Source organism: Chlamydomonas reinhardtii, chromosome 1, assembly GCF_000002595.2.
Source record: "Chlamydomonas reinhardtii strain CC-503 cw92 mt+ chromosome 1, whole genome shotgun sequence".
NCBI classification, from domain to species: Eukaryota; Viridiplantae; Chlorophyta; class Chlorophyceae; order Chlamydomonadales; family Chlamydomonadaceae; genus Chlamydomonas; species Chlamydomonas reinhardtii.
In genome coordinates, this window is record NC_057004.1 from 5,390,258 (window position 1) to 5,408,549 (window position 18,292).

The 18,292-nt window shown below is 67.4% G+C and overlaps 1 protein-coding gene across 1 annotated transcript; it reads left to right on the forward strand.

Moving 5' to 3' along the window:
* The first annotated feature begins 118 nt into the window (after positions 1-118).
* Positions 119-17,437, forward strand: CHLRE_01g038000v5 (uncharacterized protein). The gene is made up of 32 exons (XM_043058753.1): positions 119-205; positions 323-468; positions 690-822; positions 1,099-1,272; positions 1,533-2,566; positions 2,781-3,463; positions 3,732-3,877; positions 4,103-4,189; positions 4,399-4,587; positions 5,087-5,142; positions 5,344-5,476; positions 5,716-6,060; positions 6,274-7,038; positions 7,447-7,540; positions 7,780-7,819; positions 8,118-8,181; positions 8,353-8,601; positions 8,764-8,845; positions 9,183-9,279; positions 9,841-9,931; positions 10,231-10,357; positions 10,542-10,708; positions 10,972-11,046; positions 11,278-11,419; positions 12,203-12,316; positions 12,639-12,712; positions 13,063-13,446; positions 13,749-14,222; positions 14,523-14,746; positions 15,301-15,571; positions 15,907-16,116; positions 16,387-17,437. Exons 2-32 carry the CDS (start codon positions 392-394, stop codon positions 16,972-16,974), a joined length of 7,389 nt encoding a protein of 2,462 aa, XP_042928667.1. The 5' UTR covers positions 119-205; positions 323-391; the 3' UTR covers positions 16,975-17,437.
* The last annotated feature ends 855 nt before the right edge of the window (positions 17,438-18,292 follow it).

Below are 18,292 nucleotides of genomic sequence, written 5' to 3' on the forward strand. Positions count from 1 at the left end.
GGGGGTTGACACGCGATGGGGACAGGTCAGCGGGCCGGCAGGGTTTGCACAAGTGCAGCGCCCCCCGCAAGGCAGGTTTAACAGCTAAAAGACACTATGTGGAAAATGTTTACATAGAGTACGTGTGACCATGCCGGCGAAGAAGAAGAAAAAGCCGCACCAAGCAGACAAGGCGACCAAGCGGCCGCAGGGACCTACAAACCCGGTACCCTATGATTTAAAGCATCCAGCTGTATAATTGATGTCGAATGGTCTTTGAACGGATAGTTTGAACATGCGAGTCCCGACCGATGTTGCACTCTTTCCATCGCTGCTTTTCCAGGCCGTCGAGGAGGAGCTGTTAGCACTTCAGGCCATCTATGCCGAGGACCTGGACGTGCACCATGATGGCATGGGGTTTGACCTCCTGGTCCTGCCCTGGCCGGGCGGGAGCGAGGAAAACCTCTGCTCTGTGGAGCTGTCAGTGCGGTGGGTGCGGCGCCCGCTTAACCCCCCGCCCCCGCCCTTAGCGCCAGCACATGTCTATCTTGCTCTAGCATGGAGCAAGGGCACATGGGCGTAAGGGGGGGGGCGTGCAGTGGGCCCAGGGCGAGCATGAAAGGCGAAGCAGAGAGGAGTGTGCGGAAGGACGGGCGGGGCAGGCACGCCAGGCTAACGGGACGGAGGTGTGTGTGCCCTGGCCGCCGCAGGTACCCGCACGCCTACCCCACGCAGGCGGTGTCCATCAAGCTGAAGAACCCGGACGGGCTGCACCCGGCCGTGTGCCGGCAGCTGCTGGAGCAGCTTAGCGCCAGCGCCACAGCGCACGCGGAAGGCGAGGAGGTGGGCGTTGGTACACCGCGACCACCAACTGTCCAGCCCCCAACCCCGACCCAGCTCCTCATCCAGCCTTAATTCCCTGACACAGCCCCCGACCCAGCCCCGGCCCCGGCCGCATGCGCGGTCCGAACGGCTCTAGCCATCTGCATCAACGCATCAATGCTCTACCTCGGGTAAACAACTGAGTGCTTTGGTAGCCCCCACCACGCTTCACTTGCGTCCGTCTCCCCCTCTCTCTCTGCCTCCCCTCCCGCCCTCCCGCCCCACCGTCCCGCACAGGTGTGTGTGTTCGCGCTGGTGGACCTGGTGCAGGAGCGGCTGCGGGACGTGAACGAGCGCTGGGCCGCGCACCCGGAGGAGCTGCAGCAGCTGCTGGCGGAGGCGGAGGCGGCGGCGGCGGGCGGCGCCGTCTTCGGGGCGTCGGGGCTCGGCGGCGCCGCCGGCTCGGGCGAGGTGCGTGCGTGCTGTGGGTATGGGTGGTCGCATGGGTGATGGTGGTGGTGCGGGGGGTTTGGGGTGATGGTATGGGTTGTGGTGCTGGTGGTGCGGGTGCGTGTGCGGGTGGCTACTGGATGGCGGGCTGCGGCTGCGTGCCGACCCGTCGTGTTCACTGGCCTGGGGCCGGCACGGTGGCACCGCACAAGCAATCTCGGCACCGTGTCACATGCGAGTGCAAGCAAACAACTGCTGCACAACCCGCCGGGGCATTGCAGGCGCAGTCGTCGCTCTGGCACGCCATGCAGCGGCGCAACGGAGACATGGCGGCGGCGGCGGCCACCGGCTCTGTGCCGCACCCGCTGCACCACCAGGCCAGCAGTGCAGGCGGGCCGCACGGCGCCGCCGGCGCCGGGCCCTTCGCCTCCACACTCAACAGCGGCGGCGCCGGCGCCGGCGCCGGTGGGTTCAGTACCCTGGAGCGGCAGGCGTCACTCAGCGGCGGCGCCGGCATGTACGGCGGCGCGGGGGGTGGGCTGGAGGTGTCGGGCATGTCGCTCGTGTCGGAGCCCAGCCTGGGGTACGTGGGCGGGCTGGGCGGCGGCGCGGGTGCCGGCCTGTGGGCGTACGACGGCGGTTTGTTCGGTGACATGGATCTCATTGACGGCGAGGCGGATCTGGATCCAGCGGGGCTGTTCGCAGCCGCGGCGGCGGCGGCGGCTCCGGTGCCGCCGCCTGCGGCGGTGCCGCCGCGCTCGCTGCCGGCGGCGGTCGCCGCCGCGGCGGGGGTTGCGCCGCTGTCGACGCTGCCAGGGGTGCGCGAGGACTCGCCACCGATGCAGCAGCCGCCAGCGGACGGGGCGGCGACGACAGAGTCACCGCCAGCTGCGCCATCGCCCGAGTCGCCGCCGCCGCACCCGCAGCCGACGGCGGCGGCGGGCGCTGCGGCGGGGGCGCCGCCGCGGGCTCTGTCACCGCTGGGCCCCGGGGCGGCTGGCAAGCAGGGCGCAGCGGGGACCGTGCCGTCAGATGAGGAAGACGAAGACGAGGAGGACGAGGACGAGGATGAGATTGGAGATGAGGAAGAGGACGAGGACGAGGCGACGAGGTCGGGTGGGACGGGCGGCGCGGCGCGCACTCGCGCACAAGGGGCTCGCGCGTCCAGCGGCGGCACGGGGTCTGGCGGTGGCAGCGGCGGCGGCGGCGGCGGCGGCGCAGGGGCCCGGCGAGCTGCGGCGGCGGCGGGGGCTGTCGCTGGCGGTAACCAGCCACGGCGCATCTCGTCCGCAAAGCTGGCTCGGCGACTGCCCAGGTGGGTCCCAAGCTTGCAATACATCCTTACCCGCTTACGTTTATAAAAACCTAAGTCTTTGCGCTTGCGAGCAAGGGGCTGGAGCACGCTACGTTGTTTCAGCTCTTGCGTGTGATGTGGCTAACCACATCGGGTATGAGCAGTACGGTAGAGCTCGTTTGACCATGCCGCCGTGCCGCCGCCGCCGCCGCATGCAAACACACACGCGCCGCAGGGCCATGCGCGCGCTCATGGCGCTCAACAGCAACAGCAACAGCTTCAGCCTGGAAGAGGCGACGCACACACACACACACCACACCCGGCAGCAGCACCAGCAGTTACGGGCCCTGCACCACCAGCAGCAGCTAGGCCACGGCCACGGCCGCCACGGCAGCGGCGGCAGCGGCAAGGGCAAGGCCGGCCGCAAGGGCGGCGGTGCAGCGGCGGCGGCGGCTTCACCGCCGGCGCTGGCAGCGCAGAAATCCACTCGTGGCCGGCTGCCGAGCAGTAGCAGCGGCAGCAGCAGCGACGAAGATGAGGAGGGGGAGAGGGAGGAAGGGGAGGGGGAGGGCACGACGGGGAGCACCAGCCGTGGTGGCGGCGGCGGTGCCGCAAGGGGAGGCCGGGGCCGCGCGGCAGCGCCCGCGCACCGAGGAAGGCTGTGGGCGCACGGCGACGGCGGCAGTAGCAGCACCGAGGAGAGCAGCAGCGGCAGCGGCAGCGGCAGTAGCAATGGCGATGAGAGCGACACGAGCTCGAGCGGCAGTAGCGCCGGCCGCGCGCCGGGCGGCGCTGCTGGGGCGAGCGGCCGTGGGGGCCGCGTGGAGAACTCCTGGTCTGGCTCCACCAATAGCGGTAGCAGCGGCGACGTGCGCACCCAGATGCTGATTGGACACCTGCTGACGCTGGCAGCGGCGGGTGAGGGAGTGTGGCGCGGCGTGCCTGGGAGCCGGGAGAGCGGTTGTGCGGTTGAGAATGCCATAACACCGTGTCACACATAACCCTGCGTTTCTTCACTCTTTCTTACGCGCTCCATCCCGCTCTCCCACGCACACACACACGCGCACACACACACACACACACACACACACACACACGCACGCGCACACACACACACACACATGCCGCTTGGGCGGGCTTCGTTTTGTTTTTTTTTCTAACACACATGCCGCACGCACACTCGCAGGCCACAACCTGGACGCTCGCGGCGGCGGGCTGGACGCGCTGTGCGGCTACCTGCGGCGGCACCGGCTGCTGCCGCAGTGGGTGCAGTGGCTGGTGACGCGGCAGCCGCACTTGTTCGACCAGGCCTTCACACGCATGTTCGGGCAGGTGGGCCGGCGGTCGGGGCGCGGCACGGGAGTTGTGGGGCATTTTACTGTGTGTGCTTGTGTGCGTGTGTGTGCGTGTGTGTGTAGGAGTGTAGGTGTGAACATGTGGATGCTCGTGTTGGAGGGACAACACGGGACCGGGCGAATGCGTGCGTGCATGACGCTACCGCACACGTAAGTACCTGTCGTGTGTCCGGGCGTGCGCCTGCATGTGCACACGCAACAGGAAATCCGGGCCGCGGCTGCTGCCTCCGCCGCCCCCGCCGCGGCGGACCCGGCCTCTCGCGTGCTGTCGCGCTTCTGGAACCGCCAGGTACGATCTGGGTGTGTGTAAATGTGCTTAAATGTTTGGGAACAAGGGTCCATGGTCCAGTCTCCCTTACTGCTTTGACGCCGCGCAATGTGCCCGCTCCATGTGTCCACTCCACATGTCCACCTGCAAGAAACCACTTGCCTCACACCACAGTACCACTACTACACCACTACTGTATCACCACTGTACCACTTCCGCATCACTCGCAGGCGGTCGCCGCCGGACTGGGGCTGTCGGGCACCGGCGGCGGCGTGGCGGGCTCCCAGGGCCAGGGCCAGCGCGGGCCGCTAGCGCGCGGCCCCAACACCAGCGGCGGCGGCGCCCCGCCGTCCGCGTCGGCCGCCGGCGCCGCCGCCGCCATGGCCGCCGCGTCCAGCCGCTACCTGTCTGACTTCCAGGTGGGCGACTGTGTGTTAGAAAGCACAAGGAAAACATAGCTCTGTGTGTGTGTGTCTGAAAACAACGTAGCCCGCCCAAGTGTGTGTGTGTGTGTGTGTGTGTGTGGGCTTATGTGTGTGTGTGTGTGCGGTTCGCGTGTGTGTACAGTCACGTGTGTGTGCGAATCGGGGGGGGGGGGGGTTGCATGGCAGGGTACGTACGGCGCAAGGGCCACCACGGTCCGGAGCACTCCCATGTGCCACTCTCCCCCACCTGGCAGAGCGTCCAGCACACAGCATCAGGACGTGCTGCTCGCATGACACACACTCCCAAGGACAGGCAAACGTGCGTCTAATCTCTTCTTGCATCCGCTACCGTATGTTGCAGACACGGTCTCTGTGTTCCTCTCAAGTGATCTCTATAGCACACACGCTCTCACACACACACACACACACACACACACACACACACACACACACACACACACACACACACACACACACATGTACGCCCCCACAGGAGATGTACCGGCTGGGCAAGGGCGGCTTTGGTGTGGTGGTGGCGGCCGCCAACAAGTGCGTGCGTGCGTGTGTTGTGTGCGTGCATGTACGAAACGAAAACATGTTGGTTGGCAAACTAGAGAGCATAAGGGAAGGCTCTCACACCACAACCACCACAACCACCATTTACTTACCACCGCTATCCACCACCACCACCACAAGCCTCACCAAGAACACCACACCACGCCCACCCTCCACACACACGCCCCAATGCAGGCTGGACGGGCGGCAGTACGCGGTGAAGAAGATCAAGCTGGACAGCGGCTCCCCCGCCTCCTACAACCGCATCACACGCGAGGTCGCCACGCTCAGCCGCCTGCAGCACCCCAACGTGGTCCGCTACTTCCAGGTGGGGTGGGGGCATGGCGTGTGTGTGTTAAAGAGCACAAGGAAAACACGGCGTGTGTGCGTGTCGGAAGGCATTCAGGAAGGGAACGCGCAAAACTGTGTGCGTAATCGACAATGGCGCGTTAGGAAGCGGCGCGGCGCGGCGCGTTAGGAAGCGGCGCGGCGCGGCGCGTTAGGAAGCGGCCAAGAAACCATTTGTCCTTTTGGCCGCCCACCAGTGCGCCCCACATCCCCGACCAGGCCTGGACGGAGTCGCTGACAGTGGGTGCGGAGCTTGACGGCGCGTCTGAAGAGGAGGACGAGGAAGACGAGTTTGGCGAGTTCATGGACGACGAAGAGGAGGAGGACGAGGGCGAGGAGGCAGCGTCTGGAGGCGGTGGTGGGGCGGGTCTGGACGACACGTTGAGTTTGGACGACTCCAACTCGGCGTTTGGGTTTGGCAGCGCGTCCTACTCGCGCGACTCGGGCTCGCAATCGGCTCAGCAGCAGCGCGCGGTGCCCATTGGCGGCGGCGGCGGCGGCGGAGGCGGCGGCGGCAGCGGAGGCGGCGGTCCGGTGCGGCTGCACCACCTGCTGCATCCACAGGTGGGAAGGGGGACGAAATGTACACCCGTATATCGCCCATGGATGACACGTGGATGTGGATCTTACACCTGGATGTCTGGATTCTGTGCTTGTCGTACGTTTGCATTCTCGTCTTCCACCCACAACGATGCTTTCCATGACTTGCGGGTTTCGCCCCTGCCGTGCTCCCTGTCATTGCCGTTGCTGCATGTCCAAATTGCGCGCCTGCCACAGGCCCGCGGCGGCCTGCCGCCGGTCCGTGAGGAGGCGGCGGAGTCGCAGTTGGGCAGCAGCCCCTCCCTCCGCGGCGGCTTCCTGGGAGGCGAGAACTCGTCCGACAACTCCGCCAGTACCATCACCACCAGCACCAGCAATACCGCCAGCATAACCGCAAACACGCCCAGTGGCAGTGGGGCAGCGCCCGCGACAGCGGCGGCGGCAGGCCGTGGTAAACACGGCGGCGGCGGCGGTGGCGGCGGTGGGCGGGGCGGAGGCGGCGGGAACGGCGGCAGTGGCGGCAGTGGCGGGAGTGGCGGCAGCGGCGCAGAAGGAGGATCCAGTGCCGCGGCGAGTGGCAGCGGGGCAACGGGAAGCGCTGGAGGCAGCGGCAGCGGCGCTGCAGGCGCAGGTGCAGGTGCAGGTGGAGGTAGAGGAGGTGGTGGTGGTGAGACAGCACCGTGGGCTGCGACGCTCGGGCGCTTCGGGTTGCTGGCGGGCGTCAGTGGCGACACCACCACAACAGAAGACACCAGCGCCGCCACCAGCGTTGCCACCAGCACCGCAACCACCACCGCAACCGCCACGGCGACCACCGTCACTGCGGCGACACGGGGCGGCGGGGGGCAGCAGCCCGGGGCGCGGCGGCCGCAGCTGCGGCGGCCGGAGGGCGGCACCGGCGGCACGGGCGGCACTGGCACCGGGCAGAGGCGGCGGCGGCGGCGGCGTGTGACGGACCGCAGTAGCGCCGGCGGCGCGCCCACCCAGATGCTGTACATACAGGTGCGCGGACAGAGAGAAGGATTAGAGAAAGGAGGAGACAAGAGAGACAGTGATAGCGATTATGTGTTTCGGTTTGTGTGTGACTCGTGGCTTGGTCTACGACACGCGGGCGCCAGCTCCACACGCAGCCACGGGTTGACGCGTGCGCAGGGCGGCTGGTGCCGGCGTGCCCGCTGTGCACGCCGACCCCGTGTCCGTGCCGGCATCCACCGCTTAATGCCCGCCCCCCCTGCCCCCCTCACCCCCCGTGCCCCCACCAACCCCCCCCCCCCACCCCCCCGGTGGACGCCGTCGGTCATCGGTACGCGCACCACCACGCCTGCTGCTTATTTCGCTACAATTCTCTGTACCAACTCCTTGCACACACACACGCACACACACACGCACAACCCCCCATCCGGCGTGCAGATGGAGTTCTGCCCCCGCACGCTGGCGGGTGTGCTGCAGTCGGGGCCGCTGCAGGAGGAGGACGCGTGGCAGGTGCTGAGAGGCATACTGGCAGGTGGGTGGTGGTGGGGGCGGGGGTGGGGGGTGTGCGGGTGGGATGTGTGGTGTGTGCGGGGCGTTGGGGATGTGGGTGTGTGGAGGCGGTGGGGCATGCGGACCTGTGTGTCTGGTCCCTGGGTCCAGGGCAGCACTGAAGTGGGCGTGTCAAGTGGGGATTTGCTGCACGCCCTCACACATGCCTCAACCCTGCCTCATCCATCCATGCCGCCGCCTCCTCCCCGCACACACGCACAGGCCTGGCCTACATCCACAGCCAGGGCGTCATCCACCGCGAGTGAGCACGCCACGGCAGCGTGTGTGTGTGTGTGTGTGTGTGTGTGTGTGTGTGTGTGTGTGTGTGTGTGTCTCTGTGTGGCGGGGGGGTGTAGACACCAGTGGGGTGGAGTGGGAGGGACACAGGTGGCGCTTTGTGGCGGCACGTTAAGTGCTTGCTGGCTTGAGGGCTTGATGGCTGGCAGTTGAGATGTGTTCTTTGATGTGGTGGCCGTTGATTATCTCCCCTCCATCCGCCCGCTTTCCGCCCTCATTTGCTTCCATGCGCCCCTCATCTCCCCACCCAATACCCCTCGCAGCCTCAAGCCCGCAAACATTTTTTACGGCGCAAACGGAGAAATCAAGCTGGGAGACTTTGGACTGGTGCGTGTGTAAATGTTTGGAGTTCACAAAGGGAAGGGTGTGCGCGTGCGTATGTGCGTGACTTTGAGCCAAGTAGCTGTCATCACACACGTCCCTGCTCAACTCTACTGATGTTACGTGACGTCCTGGGTGATGAAAACGGTTAATCACCTAACGCCTTCGCACCCACAGGCCAAGTTTCACGGTGACCCGGGCGCCGGTGACCCAGCCGCAGGTGGCGGCGCCAGCGGCGCAGCCGCCACTTCCGCCTCCGCCGCCACCACCGGGGCCCTGACGCCTGGCGGCGGCGGAGGAGGAGGGGGCGGCCCGGGCCCTGGCGGCCACAGCTGGCGCGGCGGCGCGGGCGGTGACGGCACCGCCCCCAGCGAGCGCACGGGCGTGTGCGGCTCCTACTACTACATCAGCCCGGAGATTGCGAACGTAAGTGCGCAGCTTGCGCGTGTGTGTTTTTGTCAAGAAACGTAATAAAGATCAGCAATGCGATGTGTATCCTGTGTGCGGTGCAAAGCCCGTAAGTTTCCTCCATACACACATATTGAGACACACGGTCCCCTTACAACGTGCAAACACACGCGCGCTCAGGGCTGGGCGCGCTACGATGAGAAGGTGGACCTGTGGAGTCTGGGGGTGGTGGTGTTCGAGCTGTGGCACCCCTTCGCAACAGGTGCGGCCGGGAAGCTGGACAGGCGGGGCGGGCGGGCCGGGTGGGAAGGCGGGCGGGCGGGCGGAAGCCGGTCTAACCATTCAAGCGCCGCCCCCACCCCGCGCCCCCATGATGCTGCGCGTGTTCATCAACGTCTGGACCCTAGCCCCACCCCACATCTCCACCCTACTCCGTGCTGACCTCACCCCCCTGTGCCTGGCTACAACTTCACTTCTTCCTTATTCATGATGTCACCCACCCACCCACCCACCTACCATGCACTCCCGTTTTCGTTGGTTTTGGTTTAGTTTGGGCTGGTATTTGCAACCCCCCCCCCACACACACACACACGCCCCAGGCATGGAGCGCGCGGTGCTGCTGCACGACCTGCGCGACCTCGGCCGACTGCCGGACGCCTGGGAGCGGGCACACCCGCGCGTGGCCCGGCTCATCAGGTGCGGGAGTGAGCGGGAGTGTGTGTGTGTTTGTGTGTGTTAAAGAGCACAAGGAAAACGTTGCGCAAAGACAGTGTATGCGATGCAGCAAAGCGACGGTTTACGGATGTTACCTGAAGTTACCTCGCATACCTGCTGCGGTGAGCCGCCGGTCTTACCAACCGGAAATCGCGCAACCCCCGCTGCTCTAACCTCGAGGGGGGATTCGTGTCCACACGCTCTCAAGGGTGCAAACCCATGCATGTGCTCACGGTACCGTGAGGCCCAGGCACTCCTACGATTCCTAGCTCCTCGTCGCTACTCCTGGCCGCTAAGTCCAAGCTCCCCGTCGCTACTCCTGGCCGCTAAGTCCAAGCCCCCTGTTTGTGTGTGTGTGTGTGTGTTTGTGTGTGTGTGTGTGTGTGTGTGTGTGTGTGTGTGTGTGTACAGAGCACAAGGGGGGGGACACACCAGCCAGAAACTGCGGTGAAAGTGCCTGGGACGACGTACCTGTCGTGCCTGGGACTGTGGTGTTAAGCCACCGCACTCCCCGCCCCGCGCGCCCCGCCCGCCCCGCTGCAGGTGGCTGATGGCGCCGCACCCCAACGCGCGGCCCAGTGCCCGGGAGGTGCTGGCCTCGGACCTGCTGCCGGCGCGGCTGGAGGACGAGCAGGTGCGCGTGTGCCGGGGGGGGCCGAGGAGGAGTGGAGGAGGAGTGGAGGAGAAGTGGAGGCAGTGGGGGGGTTTCGGGCAGTGGAGTGGTGGAGTGATGGGGTTGGTCATGCCCGCTAGTGGAGTAGGGCTGGTGTCGCCATTCCCGGTCAGAAGCTCTGCGCAGGCCTCCTCCCTCGTCTCCCCTCCTCTCACCTCCGCTCTCCTGTTCCCTCTTCTCTCACCTCCCCTTCCCTCCCTCCTCTCTCCCTCTTCTCTTCTTCCTCCCCTCTTCTTCCTCCCCTCCGCTCCCCCACCCAGCTGACCGACCTGCTGCGCTACCTGCCCTCCAACACGCTGGCGGCGGAGCGGGTGGTGGGCGCGCTGTTCGGGCTGGCGGAGAGGCAGGCGGCGGGAGGAGGAGGAGGCGCGGCGGCGGCAGACGGAGGTGGGGGCGGGCGGGCGGGCGCGTGTGACACGGCGGCCTGTCATGGCCGCCTGGCTACCGATACCAGGGGGTGTTTTGACTTGTGGTGTCGACGGCCTATGCTTCCAAGGGCGAAGAAAGGGTATGCAGGGCAGTTGCTACTCATGTGTATATGCGTATGTGTATGTGTGTGGGCGCTGCACAGGCGGACCTGCGCGAGTGCCACCCGGCGGCGCCAACAGTCTGGACGGTGGCGGTGGCGGCGGCGGCGCGGCTGGCGGCGGCGGCGGCGGCGGTGTGGCGGGGTTGTCGGCGCTGCTGCCGTTTGACGGCGGCGACCTACCGGGGGCGCCGCGGGTGCAGCACGCACAGGTGGGAGGCGGAGGCGGAGGGGGGGGGATAGCCGTCCATGTGGGGAACGGCGTGACTGGGGCGGCGCCACCGCCAGCTCCTTTGCCACCACCTTTCGTCGGGCTCGGGCATTACACCACACACCGACATTGTCTTTTCGTTGTAGCTTTTCCGTGCGCTCTCTGACGCACATATGCACACACGCCCTGTTTGCTCGCGCGCGCATCGCACGCTCCATGCCGCCCTCTGTCTCCTTCCCCTGTCCTGCCTTTGCACCCCCACAGGTCCGTGAGGATGTGGTGCGGGCGGTGCGCAGTGTGTTCGAGTGCCACGGAGCCCGCAGCTTCTACAGCAGCCAGGTGTGAGGTTGGGCATTGGGGGGGTTTGCAGATACAGCCCCAATTATAATACGGGGGCGTGGAGGGATTCCATGTGTGATGCACTATGCCGACGAGGTGTTGACATGTCGTTGACGTTGCAACAGCCGCACAAGCATTGGGAGCTAAGCCCGGGGTGCTCGGTTTACTCCTGCCTCCCCGCAATTGCGCCTCTCCTCCCACCACCTCCACCACCTCCACCTGCTCCCCCAGGTGGGCTACGCGCACCCGGGGCTGGCCCCCGACGCTGTGCGGCTGCTGTCGCCTCACGGGGCGCTGCTGGCGCTGCGGCACGAGATGCGCTACCCCTTCGCGGTGTGGCTGGTGCAGCAGGCGGCCAGCGCGCCAGTGGCGGGTGAGGGCAGGAAGAAAGGAGGGGGAGGAGGGAGGAGAGGGAGGAGAGGGGGCGGGGGTGGAGGGAGGAGAGGGGGCTGGGGAGGAGAGGGGGCGGGGGAGGAGGGAGGAGAGGGAGGAGGGAGGAGAGGGGGCGGGGGAGGAGGAGAGGGAGGAGGGAGGAGAGGGGGCGGGGGTGAAGGGAGGAGAGGGAGGAGGGAGGAGAGGGGGTTACATTCATGATTAGCTGAGAAAATGGTAGATAGTAGGCAACCTTGGGGGAGCAGGGGGCGCGGTGGAGGGCAAGGCGGGAGAGGGAAGCGGCCGGGGCGGGCGGCCTGTTGGCCGGGGGTGAGTATGCTATGGATGGAGTTACCTCGCTCCTGACCTCGCTTGCGCCTGTGCAAGCCCAAGCAGCCCCATCTGGTATTAGGTTAGACCGCCCATGCCATTCCCACCAGTGGTTCCGGTTGTCAAACCAATGGGTTTGGCTTCGACTGTGGTATGCCTAACTCCCTAACGTTAAGGCCAAACGTTCTCCACGCTTTGGTTCTGGATCTTGGTTTAGTCCATGGGTTTGGAGTAAACTGACCCCCCTTTTCGGGTTCGGAATACTCTATATATACACACACACACACACACACACACACACACACACACACACACACACACACACACACACACACGCTCGGCAGGTCGGTCGGCTGCGGTAAGTATACTCTGAAGGTAATTCTGCATCGCATACACTGTCCTACGCGTAATGTTTTCCTTGTGCTCTTTAACACACACGCTCTACCCCACACAGGCTCGCTGGACAGCCTGCGGCGCTACGACATCAGCTACGTCATGCGCAGCGGCCGCGCGCGCAGCCTGCCCTCCTCCTACTGCCAGGCCGACTTCGACATCCTGCACCCAGCCGGTCAGCGCGGGCCGGGAGGGTGGGCGGGCGTGTGTGTGGGTGGGTGGGTGGGTGGGTGGGTGGGTGGGTGGGTGGGTGGGCGGGTGAGTGTTGTGCTTGTTGATTTGATTGCATGGGGAAGGGCCAGGGGAAGAGGAGAGCGAAGGGGGCAGTGGCCTCGGGAGCGAGGGGCTAATGTGCTTACAGAGCCAACGTACTCCTCATATACGGTACCGTACACCGAACGGCCATGCCGGTTTACTTACCCTCCGCCTGACTCACCCTCCCTCCCTCCCTCACCCTGTCTGCCTCCCTCACCCACCCACCCACCCACCCATCCCAGTCCTGGGCGCCGGCTCCCACACCGACAAGGGGCGTTTGCTGGCGGAGGCGGAGGCGATCAAGGCCGTCACCCAGGTGGGGGCGGGGCCGGCGAGTTGGATGCCAATCCTGACCAAGCCAGGACTGTGCAGCAGCTCGCATGCGGCGGGAGGCGAGGGGGCGGGAGGCGAGAGGGCGGCGGAGACGGGGGCGCTGGGGCTTGGCAGTGCGCCGGGCCGTGCGTTGGGCGCTGGGCCAGCTTACGTGGCTGGTGGGGTCGTGGTGGTAGGGGTGTGGTGGGTGCCAGAAAAGAGCCAGGCGCCACACGCGACCGCCATTAGCCTGGCGCCGAGCCCCGACAACCCCTTCCCACAACTCCTTCACGACAACGCCCTCGCATACAACACCCCTACCACCCAAAACAACAACTTCCCGACGCGCCCCAGATCTTGGACTCGTTCCTGCCCGAGATGGGGCGATACGAGGTGCGCGTCTCCCACCGCGCCATCGACCGAGCCCTGTACGACAGCCTGGGACTCACTGCTAGCAGCAGCAGCAGCAGCAGCGGGAGCGGCGGGAGCGGCAGTAGCAGCGGGGCAACTGGCGGCAGCAGCGGCGGCGGGCCGGGAGGCGCGGCGGCAGCCGGAGCGGGCGGGGCCGGCGGCGTGGCGGCGGCAGGTGCGCCTGGTGGGGCTGGGGCGGCGGCGGCGGCGGCGGCGGCGGCGGCGCAGGGTGCTCGGGAGATGGAGATGGCGGCGCGGCGGCTTCTGACGACTGCGCTGCGTGCCAGTCCCATCCTGGGGGCAGTGCATGCGGAGCAGCGACTGAAGGTGCGCAAGGGGGACGGCAGCCGTGCACGGGAGTGACGCAGGGCAAGGGTGAATGCGTCAGGGGGGTCGTTCTAACGGCCGCTGAGGGAGTTTCCAGCAGCAAAGCATTGCGAAACCGCACACCCTGCTTTTCGCCCCGTGCCCCCTGTCAACCCCCTCTGTTATAAAAGCCTACCACTCAGCCGCTTCGTTGTCTCCCCCTCCCCTCCGCGCTGCCCCTCTCCCACCCTCATGCTTGCCCGCCCCTTTCTCTACCCCGCACCCCTCTCCCTCCCAACCTCGCCCCGCCCAACCTCCTACAGTCCTGGCCGTCTGTGAAGGCGGCTCTGGACGGCCTCGGCCTGCCCGCGGACAAGGTGGCGCGCTGCAAGCGCTGCGCCTGCGAGCTGCCCGGCGAGGCGCCCACAGCCCTTGCCAAGCTGCGAGCCTACCTACAAGAGACGCTGGCGGGCGGAGGAGGTGGCGGCGGCGGCGGAGCCGCCGTCAGTGCCGCGACTGCCGCCGCCGGCGGCGCCGCCGGGCGCGGCGGCGCCGTCGGCCCCGGCAGTAGCAGCCTGACGTCAATGGGCTCGCTGGGTACTGGCAGTAGCAGCAGGGGCGCGACGCCGCTGTCTTCCATGGGCAGCGGCGGCGCCGGCGGGGGCGGCAGTGGCGGCGGGGGGCTGCCGCCGCGGCCGTACTCGCACGTGCCGCTGCCGCCGGCGCTGGCGAGTGCGCTGGAGGAGGTGGCGGTGGTGGTGCAGCTGCTGGAGCAGTGGGGCATACCCGCCAAGGAGGTGAGGGGGCAGGGGCTCGCGGCCCCGTGGCGCAGGGCGTTCGCCATCCATTCGCAACACGGAGTGATTTAATCACACGTTTGCAATGCCGACGTCCAGTAGAAGCAGCGGGAGAATACCGTTTGCGGAGGGCGTGCGGCCGGGGGCCAAGGGGAGGGGAGGGCCAGGCGCCGGTGTGGCCGTATTCCGCCCTGGACAGGTCCGGACAGCGCGGCCTTTTGCCTTACCCGCTTTACTCTCGAATACCAAAGCAAGGCACGCCGCGCCGCGCCGTCTGCGCCCACCCGCGTGTGGCCCCAGGTGATTTTGGATCCGCTGATGAGTCCCGCCGCCGAGTACTACAGCGGCGTCATATTCCAGATCCACATGCTGGGAATGGCGGCGCCCGCCGGCGGCGCGGCGGGCGGCGACGCCTTTGCCGGCGGCGGCGCGGGCGGCGGCGGCGGCGGCCACCCCGGTGGCGGCTGGCAACACCTGCACCGGCCCGTGCCGCTCAGCCAGGGCGTCATCGCTGTAGGCGGCAGGTGGGTGGGTGGGGGCGGGGCGGTGGCGGGGCAGGGGTTGGGTGTAGATACCAGCCCAAAGTAAACCGAACCCAATGCAATAGAGCGAGGAGGGGGGTTGGGGTAAGGGGGGAGGGGGGTTGGGAGAACGGAGTGATCAGATCACAAGTAGGGGAGGGGTGGGAGCGGCAGGTGGGGGCGGGACAGCAGGCGTATTGCAGGGCTGCAGGTACGACGGGTGCTGCAAGAACGGGGGTTCTGGGGTTACAGAGGAAGGGGCCGCGGACGCATGTGAACGCATGCAAACGCAGTCGCTGCGCTGCGCCGCCCCAGTCCGCCCCAGTCCGCCCCTGTCCCGCCCCTATCCCGCCCCGCACGCGCCCGCACCCGGAAACCCTCTAGCTAGCCTGTGTACGCGCATACGCCGCTCAACCAACCGCACAGCCGCACGCACACACACATACACACACATGACACACACGCGACTCGCATGCAACCTGCACACACACACACACACACACACGCACACACACACACACACACTCTCACACACACATACACACACCCACACACAGGTACGACGCGCTGCTGCGGGCGCTCTGGGCGGCGGCCCACAGCACCCACCACCACACCGGCCCCGGCGGCGGCGGCGGCGGCGGCGGCGGCGGCGCCGTGTACGGGCAGTACGGCCTGCCGCCGCCGGGGGCGGTGGGCGCCACGTTGAACGTGGAGCGGCTGATTGCGGGCGTGTCGCAGCAGCGCGCGGCGGCGGCGGCGGCGGCGGGCGGGTACTACTACCTGGGGGGCGCGGCGGCGAGCGAGCTGCAGGCACTGGAGACCAGCAAGGTGGGTGGAGTGGGTGGAGTGGGTGGGGGGCGGAGGGGTTAACGTTGAACCAATCCCGTAAGGAAACAGTCGCGCGGCAAGAAGAACTGGCGGAGGGGTGGGTAGGTGGAGTTTGGGCTGTGCATAAGGCGTGCGCTTAAGTCCTAGGCGGGGATGAAAGAGGGAGACAGGCAGGTTGCGCTGCGCCGGGGGACCAGGTGGCCTACCCTGTCACTCTCTCGCCTCCCGGACCGGCCACCCCACTTCACCCCAAACGGCCCCCCCCCTTCACACACATACACACTCACACGCACACACACACACACACACACGCCACGCCGCGCGCGCCCCTGCAGGCGGACGTGTTGGTGTGTGCGCGCGGCGGCGACGGCGCTCTGGCGCAGCGCATGGCTCTGGTGTCGGCGCTGTGGGGCGCGGGGGTGCGAGCGGAGCTCATGCCGCGGCCCAGCCCCTCGCTGGGCGAGCAGTACGCCTACGCGCAGAGCCGCGGCGTGCGGCTGGTGGTGATCCTGGGGGACAAGGAGGCGGCGGCGCACGACGTCAAGGTGCGGGACAGGGACGGGGGCAGGGGCAGAGGCGGGGGCAGGGGCGACGGGGGGGCGGGTATGTGCCCGAGCCCGGGGGAGAAGGCTAGCAGTTCGTGGAGAGTCCTGCCGCCCGGTGCCGCCGCCGGCACACACACCCGCCACGCCCTGGGGCCCTCAGCCTCGACACCGCTCGGCGTCACGTACACACCACATGAGTGCACCGCCATGAGCCCTTCCCCCTTGTGGCTTTATGGCTTTCCTGAAACAACACCGCGCGTGTATGCACAGATCAAGTCACTGGACAAGAAGGGCGACAACGCGACCGTGTCGCTCCAGGAGGCCCCGCGCTTCCTGGCCGCAGCCATGGCCGGCGGCTACCTCACAACAGGCCGCGGGCTGCTGGCGGCGGCGGCGGCGGCGGCGGCGCAGCACGTGGGTGGCATGGTGGGAGCCGGCGGCGCCGCCGGCGGCGGCATGCTGGGGGGCGGCCTGGCGGCGCCTGGTGGCGGCGGTGGTGGCGGTGCTGGAGGAGGTGGTGGAGGTCACGGCGGCGGCAAGGCGGAGGGAGGGGGAGGGAGGGAGGGCGGCGGTGGCGGGCGGGACCGGGAGCGCGGCGGCCGTGGAGAGCGTGGCGGCGGCGGCGGCGGCGCGGAGGAAGCCGGCGGCGGCGGGCGTCGTGGCGGCGGCGGCGTTGCGTCGGAGACGGATCGCGACCGGGACCACGAGGGTGGCGAGCGGGAGCGGGATGCCGGCGGCGAGCGGCAGGCCGGTGGGGAGCGGGAGCGGCGGGGCGGGGAGGCGCGGCACCACCACCATCACCACCACTGGACGGAGCGGGAGGGCGGCGGGCGGCGCCGCGGCAAAGGCGGCGGCTGATGGGCGGGTGCGCAGGCACGGTGTGGAAGACTAGCTTGTTAGAGGTTGAAGTACTCGTAGGCATGATGTAGGAATTGGGCTGTACACCGATAGAGCTCGAATGGCAGAGTGACGCGTGCACGGTGGTAGATAGCCACGGGGGGGGGGCGGGTGCATCGCCTCTCACTGGAGTGCAGGCTCGCGTGCCGGCACTGGTGGTTACAGTAGGTGACTGAAGGTTGCCGTGCAGACACGCAGCCTAGGGACGGCCGAGGTAGCGGTCACACGCTCACATGCCCAAACCAGCATGTCGCAGGCAAGCACACTAGCGCCGGCGCGTGCGCTGGCCATTTGGCCAAACAACCTGTGGGCTGTCAGCTGCGGGCACGGACGAAGTGACGAACCCGCATAGGCTCCGGGCCAGCCCCGGCCTGACACCGCTCTGCACCGCTTATAACGGTGTGCCATGTAACTCGCACACAATCTCGATTTGGCATGCAGCCGCGCAGCCGGTGTCGTTCACTCATTCGGTATTGTGGGGACATGGCTCTGGAGCTGTGGCAAAGCAAAAGCCTGCGGATCAAGTGGGGCGGTAACAAGGGCCAGCGGGCTGTCAGAGTATCCGTCCGACCCCGGAAGATCACGCGCCCACAGGTCACCACTCGCGCCCCTGCGCCTCCCGTGCCCTGCGCCGCTGCTGCCCGGTGGGCCACCTTCCCTTCTTCGCCATCTTCAATCTCTGTTCATCAGTACCGCTCCCGCAGCCGTGGCAGCCTGCCTTTCGCGGCAGCAGGCGCCGTGCCGCGCCCCTGCCGCGCCCCTGCCTCGTATTGACGGCCCATTCCCCATATGGTAACAGCTGCGGGCCGTGCGGTTGGGGGGCTGGCGTCCTTGGTGTGGGCATACTGGAGCACGCTTGGCAGACGGAGTCCGGCAGTAGCTAGGCAGGCCAGCGCTTGGCTCAATTTGCGCAATGGGAGCGGCGGAGTGCTGGCACGCAGGCTGGCAAAGCCAGGCTCTGGGCCATGCCAACGCCGTGTCCAGGTCTGGGGCCTGGAGACGCAAGGCGCGCCGGCGGCTCACCCGGCTGGCCGGCACGCGGGCAGCTTGCGCGCACGCGTGATGGGGCCTCGGGTAATGGACACGTGGGCACCGTTTGTGCGGGGGAACGGTTGCGGGAAGGGTCGAGGAGAGGAAAGGGTGGAACGGCTGGTTGACGGCACCAGTTGCAGACACCGCCACAGCGTCTCCGTAACAGCAACATGACTGTTGGCAGCTGAATACAACAAAGTCAAGCATACCCCCGGCTCTGGCCGGGGCGCTCTTTCGGCGGCGCCTT